This window comes from Henckelia pumila, chromosome 1, assembly GCF_033568475.1.
Source record: "Henckelia pumila isolate YLH828 chromosome 1, ASM3356847v2, whole genome shotgun sequence".
In the NCBI taxonomy this organism is placed as follows: domain Eukaryota; kingdom Viridiplantae; phylum Streptophyta; class Magnoliopsida; order Lamiales; family Gesneriaceae; genus Henckelia; species Henckelia pumila.
The window spans coordinates 162,651,411-162,659,225 of record NC_133120.1 but is presented as its reverse complement, the minus strand read 5'-3'; the positions used below and the strand labels follow the sequence as shown (position 1 = coordinate 162,659,225).

The 7,815-nt window shown below is 37.7% G+C and overlaps 1 protein-coding gene across 1 annotated transcript; it reads right to left on the bottom strand.

Annotated features, from left to right (window-relative positions):
* Window positions 1–2,973: 2,973 nt before the first annotated feature.
* Window positions 2,974–7,394, bottom strand: LOC140885114 (putative E3 ubiquitin-protein ligase RF298). The gene is made up of 3 exons (XM_073292048.1): window positions 7,259–7,394; window positions 4,453–6,650; window positions 2,974–3,695 (listed from the first exon to the last, which is right to left on the bottom strand). Exons 2-3 carry the CDS (start codon window positions 6,646–6,648, stop codon window positions 3,150–3,152), a joined length of 2,742 nt encoding a protein of 913 aa, XP_073148149.1. The 5' UTR covers window positions 6,649–6,650; window positions 7,259–7,394; the 3' UTR covers window positions 2,974–3,149.
* Between the last annotated feature and the right edge of the window lie 421 nt (window positions 7,395–7,815).

Sequence of the window (7,815 nt, the reverse complement as noted above, 5' to 3'; positions counted from 1 at the left end):
TATGTAAGAATCTCCCAAAAATGGTTATACCCATAGATAAAGATGATCTGGTATTATTTACGGATTCCTGTGACGATTGGTTGGAAGCAGTCCTTACCAAGATCACTCCGATGGAGAAATACCATGCAGATACTGTAGCGGTCTTTTTTCAGAATCAGAGGCCATCAGATGGCATATCAACGAAAAAGAATTTTATGCAGTTAAAAGGGCTTTTGAAAAATAGCCATTATTTTTACTTGCTAAAAAATTCACTCTGAAGGTTGATAACACTCAGGTAAAAGGAAATAAAATTGAATCTAAACCTGAGAAAGCTAGGTTATTAAGATGGCAAGCATTATGTCAAAATTATATTTTTGATATTGTTATTATTAAATCTCATGAAAATATTCTTGCAGATTTCTTAACAAGAGATGGAAGGCAGTGACGTGGATTCCATCATGAAAATGAAGAGGCATCTCAGGGAACACCTTGGGTTGCTTCAAACTGAGTTCAACCAGTTAGCCATTAATGCTGAAATGGCCGGCAGGTTACAACAAGTTGATCGGATCAAAGTATCTAATCGAATTACAGGATGTATGCAAGCTCAAACACAACTATGGGCTGCTATTCAAGGGCCAATTGTGAAGGCTATAGAGAAACCATTGGTTTCTCATAAACAAGATATGATAAAACCATTGGTTTTACAAAAACAAGAAATACAACCACCGGTTGGAAAACAAGATGTTGAGGAAGCTAAAACTCAAGAAACAAGTGTTAATCTATCATCAGCTTTTGATGATCTAGATGAAGCAATAATTGATGAGGATTCTCATCAAGTCAACTCTCCGCCTCTGGGGTAAAAGAGGAAGAGATCAATCTTAGGCCCAACACTGACAGGGGCAAATCTAAGATCGATACTAACCCAGCTATTATTTCTCCATTTCAGGTTTATCAACAAAGGTGGGAGAAATTAAGTACAAGAAGTGAAATTAACCCTAACACTTGTAGGATTGACGTGTCAGGGATATATCCAAGGGTTTGGCTAAAAAACAATGTTGATCCTAAGGATGTAAAGCTCTGGTATGAATTTGGAGCCTTGGCCTCAGTTTATACAACGTCACCAAGTTTCCCGGAGATATCATAGTTACCGAAATGGATTCAGGAAGCAGTCCAAGAAACATGGGCAAATAACGACCATTTGTCCAGAGGAGATGTGCTTGAGTTATACTTTTTCAGTGCAGCTCCAGAACCAACAGTGAAAAGATCACACGAACTCTTTCATTTCATCAAGCTAAGGAGACCTGATATAAATAATCATAAATTTATCAAGGATCCTAAAACTGAAGAAATACCCTTAGTGTCCACTTTCGGAAAAAATGAGATCTCAAACAGAAGGGCATGGGGTATTTGGGTATGTCTTACTGAGATGGACAAAGTCAAGTTTTCATTTAAATTTTATCAGAATTCTGTGAATGGATCGTTCCTGTTAAACACAATGACAGTCAAAACTACAGCCTTTGCGGAAGAACTCTTTGAAAAGAAGAGAAATCTTTTGTGGAACAACAAGTTGTCGGGGAGTAAAGAAACTCGCCGAAAATTTTGTAACATGACTCATATTGGACGATGGTCAGAGAATATCTGCCCAGAATTCCCAAATCAGAAGGAGCCAGAATTTGGAAAAACCTTTAAACCCCGAACGGATCGAAATGATTTTTCCGATACAAGCAAAGGTGGACAAGGACCACTGAAGATGCGTTTTCACAGGGACCTACTTCAAAAGCAAAAAAATGTCTCGACAACAATAAAACAGGCATGTGAGGAGAATAAAGTCAAAAGAAAGTGGCGGACATGTGATTCCTCCACTAGTAAAAGATGTCATCAATAATGACATAAAGAATACAAGACAACTGCCTCCTCCACTAGTAAAAGATGTCATCAATAATGGCATAAAGAAATACAAGACAGTTGTAAGATTTCCTGAAGTTTCTCGGTGAAACGAGTGGAACCTCAGCTATAAATACAAGCGTTCAAAGAAGCTGAAGATATCGATCATTCCCTTCAGTTTTTTTACAAATAAATTGTTGAATATTTCTCTCTCTATTGTATTAAGTTTTCTTTATGTATATGAAGAACAAGGCTACTATGAGTAGCTAAACAAGTTGTCTTCTCCTCTTCAAAGGAGTTGATTTATGTAATAATATTATGTCTGAATAATTTCTTTAAAGCCTCTTGTTCTTTCATGCTCATATTTTATAATTAAATTTATATATCATACGCCTTAAGGTAGAAAACGAATTAAGGCTGTGATGGGTGTCGTTGAAGGAGCTTATGCAGAAACCATCTGTTGCGACTGCGTGGTTGGAGTGTGAGGAGCACTTCGTAAAACTCGGCAGGTATGACCCGACGACACTTTGGTCAAAGAGGTATTTGAATTTAATTCATCTTACGGAAGCATGTTGGACTCTAATTCGGAGTATATCGGCTGAAAACCTTGTGTAACTAATAGTCTTGCATGGCCGGGACTGGTTCGATAGGTTAATAATGTCACGCACAAAGAATTAGTTACTAAATAATATTTAATTCAAAAATGGAGACCACTAGGGAGTTGTAATAAAAAAAATTGTGGTTAGGGAGTTAAGATAAAGTTTGAAGGGTTAGTAGGGATTTTTAAATCATTTACCCTTGAAATAATTGAGCTTCTTGTGTTTCACAAGACAAGATTTATTTTGATGAAAATGACAAATTTAATATTAAAATAAGGAAATGAGACATAATTTCAATTTTCAAGAACAAATACATGTTAAATTTGTTTTTATTTTGTGTTAAAACTCAAGAAAACAAACTGAATTATCCACTTAATGTCCATAATTTTTACTTTTTTTTTATTGTTACAATAATTTTACTATTACCGAAAGAAATACACGAATATTCACATAAATATAGTTTAGTTGGGGCTTGAGATCTAATGTTTGCATGATGAAGTAGCACAAGGAAGAAACCACACTACGTATATATTTAATGAAAGGGAAATCAGAGTATACATAAACCAGACTTGACTCAAGCCATATATGTATAGATGGTCTGAGCTTTTGGAGAAGATCATCCAAACCAATTATTTATTGCCAAAACCCACATATTTAGTTATTGAAAAAATAACTCCGACTCACAGATCAAGATCGATAGCGTACACTAACACGTCGTTGAATTGGGCTCCTGCACGACGGACAGTCCTTCATTCCTTGCTTCTCATGCAGCTCATTGCACATTGTACATACAACTTGATGTGCACACGGCAAGAAAACGACAGACATCTCCTCGGATAAACACATCACGCATTCCCGTTCACGTTTCACTCCTCCTGTTCCATTAGAGCCGTGAAAATTGGTGGATGTCACTGTATTTGAGATGTGAGGTGTTGTGGAATCTTGAAGGGCTTGAGTTTTTCTGATGTCGGTGAGCTTGCTGACATGGCTTCCATCTATTCCTCTTCTAAGAGCTGCTATTTTTGATGAATCAGTCTTTAACCTCAGCTTGGCAATTTCTTTTTCAAGCTTCTCAATATCGTATTTATGCTTCTGTAGATTGTTTTCTGCTCTCAATTTAATTGCATCCTCTTTGGATTTGGCGGTGGCTTCAATTTGCTCTCTTTCTTTTCTAAATGAATTGGCTAGTGTACGTACTTCATTGTTGGCCTTCTCCTCTAGATCCCGTTTTGCCTGTCATTTTAACAACTTTGAAATCTAAACGTGCAAATATCACCAACAATAAACCACAAGGGCAAGAAAATGGTCCTCCAGAAATATAAATGAAGGTCTTCACAGTTTTGTGGATGCAAATCCAAACTGCAAATATAAGACTTCATAGTTTATGCTATATTAGAAACATGAATCATTCTTTAGTTAAATCTTATATGTGCTTCCATAAAGTAATCTCTGGTCACTGACCCCAAACAAGAATTTTTTTGAGTTCATATTCTCGAGCGAACCTGTATCCGATGTTCAACTGTATGCAAACATAAGGGCAACATATAACAAAAGCTTTGCTTGAAGTAATCGCGAATTCACTTAGAAAAGGTCCGAGATTGTCCATGGCGATCACTTGAAATACCATGAGAAAGACGGTGGTTCTCGACTCATTAAAAAGTTTAATCCCAACGGTGGAAGTATATTGATCAACATGCTCCTCTAATCATTTTGTATTCATCATGAACAACTACATTCCATGAAGACTAATAATTTGCTAACCATAGGAAGACAAATATGCATAAGAGGCGATATAAATGTGTGCACACACAACTGTTAACCTTTGAACACTTTAGCCTCGTCATCGGGCATTTGAAGAATTTTCTGATGGTAGTCAATTTATTCTGAGCACATATAACGTTACACCAATCCAAGGCTCACAAGGTTCAGTGAAATTTTTTTCGGATTAATGTGAAGGGGACAATTAAATTATGTTAGGAGCTATGCATACCTCAACTTGATCTTTTATCTCTTTGGCCTGCTGCAGTTCCTGTTGCAGCTGCTTCAACTTGTGTTTTTCAGCTGAAAGCTCCTCCTGAAATATTATCTTCTGCTTTTCCCATGACTGAAATTTCAACAGTGTCTTCTTCTCTCTGTTCAACACTTCTTCACAGCTTGCAGCTGACTCTGCAGCACGCAATTTCGCAGCGTCCATTTCCCCCCATAATCCAGCATGCTCAAGTTCAAGCCTGCGGACAGCAGCATTCGCTCGCTCCACCTGCCCACCAGCCTTGCGAAGAGCATTTTCCATCTCAGACAGTTTTTTTGTGGTGTTCTCTTCCAATGTTTGCTTTTCTTTCTTGAGACGCTCTACTGCTTCCTTCTCTTGCCTAAGTGCCTTGAGATCAGCTTTGTCCTTGCTCAGTCTACGAGCAGCTTGCATGACCTTCTGATTTGCCCACTCTGTCCATTCTTCAAGCTGAATTTGCAATTCCCGTACTCTAGGAACCAGCTTCATAATCATCTCATCCTTACGATCCAGTGGGGCCCTATGACCTAGAAACTTATCACTCGAAGCACCGACAATAGTGGACTTGGCAGACTCGATGCTATGATTGATGGGTATTGGATTCACAGCGCTTTTGGAAGGGAACGAGAGAGAGAGCTCAGTATCAGCGGTAGGTAATGAAGAAGAGGTGTTGCCCGCCACAACAGGAAATGAGGACGAGATACTGGCTTTAGGTAATGAAAAGCTGCCATTGATAGTTTCGGATCCAAACAAGGGAACTGAAGTGCATTCTTGGCTTGCTGAAAGATTCTGATTCAGACTGTCTTGAGGTGCATCAAACTCGATTCCCTTGCTAACTTTGAAGGAGCCATTCTTAGCATTGATACCAGTAGAACCAGCTGCAGCCTTAAGTTTCCTATCAAGGACTAGACTACTGAAATTACCAAGTTTCGAATTTCTAGATGTGACTTTATAACCAAAAGTACGGTAGTGTTTCTCCAAGTGAGTCGATTTCTGACGCAACACATTCTCCCTTTTGGTTATGCCAGATACTTTTCTACTCGCAACAAACTTTTCCTCTGAAATTGTAGTGTGGGGTAATCCTGCAGAGCTAAAGGGTCTGATATTAGTATTAGATGAAGAGTTTTGACACTCGTTGTCTGGTACCGGTCCATTGAGAACAAAAGTAGTTTTTGGAATCAAGTTAGTATGATTTGTGACACCAGTTGCATCAGATTGCAAGGTATGACCATCCTGAGTTGAAGTTAAAATGGGTGTATCAGAAATAGATTTATGAGCATAAGAAGCAGATAAATTTGGTGTACAAGGAACCGTAACATTGGGTTCGTAACTTTTGGACTCTGTTCCAAATTGGGGTCGAGGAGGAATGGAGGAATTGCCCTTTGAATTTGAATCAACAAGGAAACTACACAAAGGATCACTATCCATGGCGCAAGCGTGAGATACATTCATATCACACACCAACAAGCACCACATTGCATCCCCAATGCTAAAAAAAGGTCTAACCTCCCTTAAAAGGCAAACCAATTCTGCCAACATATACTTTTCCATCTGCTGCAAATCCTCAAAATAGTGTTCCCTTGATGGATCAATGTCATGGCCACTTCTAAGAAATGCCAGCGTATTTTCAACGATATTTGACACCATGTCTTTACACCCGTACCAAAGTCCAGACCTTAAAATAGCCTTATTAGAAACTTCTGAACTGTAACCACTTGCAATTATTTGCCTAATTGCACTCATGAAAATTGCATCCAAATTGCTCAAGACAAGTTCTTCCAGCTGGGATTCTGTAAGATCACTCCAATCGGCATCATGAAACTCGTTGGATGATGCGTGCATTTCCTCTGGAGGCTGACTCGGCCCCACCTCCGATGTCCCCATAGTGCAAGATAATCCAAGGTCCAGTTTTAATGCATCAGAACTATCTTGAATTTGATCGACACAGCATAGATCACACTCATTCTTGTGCCCAGGATTTGGGATGATCTCAAACTTTTCAGCTGAGAATTCAAAATTGCTGCACTCATTCAGAGGCAAAGGGATGATCTTACTTGGATCAGTCATTGGAGGATCAGCTCGGAATTTTCTTTTATTCCTACTTCCTTTTTCTTGGACAGCCATATCTGGCATTTGACTGGAAGTACTGCTACAAGCCTTTGCAACCATTGATGCCATATCTGATAAGGACAAAAGAACATTTTCAAATTTTCCAAATTCATCAAACACTCCATTCCACAGACAATACTTCCTATATCCCACACAATGGCTCCAAATACACAAGGATAAGTTCAATGCTCTATTTCCGACTCTTGTAAAAGTAAAAACAATACCAAAAGAAAAAGGAAAAAAAAATGGTGCCACCGTAGTTATTTTAACAATAAGCCAGCTCAATCAATACTCTTCATTTCCACATTCAAAGCCAGAACAAGAACATATCAAAACAACGAAATTCCAGGCAAAAATAAAAAAAATAAAAAAATTACTGAAGAAGCACATCACTGATTCACTCACTATCAATACCTTTAAAACAGCAATCAAATAATCTGCATCAAAAAACACAGCAGGAACACAATCTAGAAACAACCATCCAATAATCACAGCAAATTTACAGCTTATAAATTCAAGAAATCTTCGATGGATCGAGAAAATCAAATTCGAGAGCAGCCCACAAAACATATTCATAGTAAATTCAATCTTATACATGAAAAATTAAGATCTCATAAACGAGTGGAACAATCATCAATCTTCGACAATCCTTGGGATAATTACACGATCGAATCCATACCCGATTCAGCTTATGATTTTTCGCGCAATTATATGTTGAACAAATCCAAAAGCATCGGATGTAAGTAGAGAGATTGTTGATAGTTGGATTCGTTTGTATCTTTTTTTCGTTTTTCTTGGTTACCGATTTTAATATTCTCTCAGCTATTCCAGCATTGAATTGAATTTTCTATTTATTTTCTCTTTTCGTAATATCAATAGTATTATATTAGAAATAAAATTTGTCGTTTTCAATTTTTTTTTCTTTTTATTTATGATTTATTAGGGGTTTGGTTTTAGGTGTTAACCAGCATTTGACCAGGGTTAAAATTTATGCATATATAGTCCATTGGGACCATGTCATGTTTAACCATAGTTGCAAACGCAATGAACTCATGTGAATTATTTCATGCACTGGTTGCATATGCAATGCAATGTTGTTTGTGGAGAAATACACAAATTATTTTTGTAATAAGTATACGGCAATGGGTTGGGTCCATTAGGAGTTAGGACTCGAGATCCGATCGTTTAAAACTTTTAAGAGCATGTTCAATAATGTGAGAAAATTGGTGTGATGAT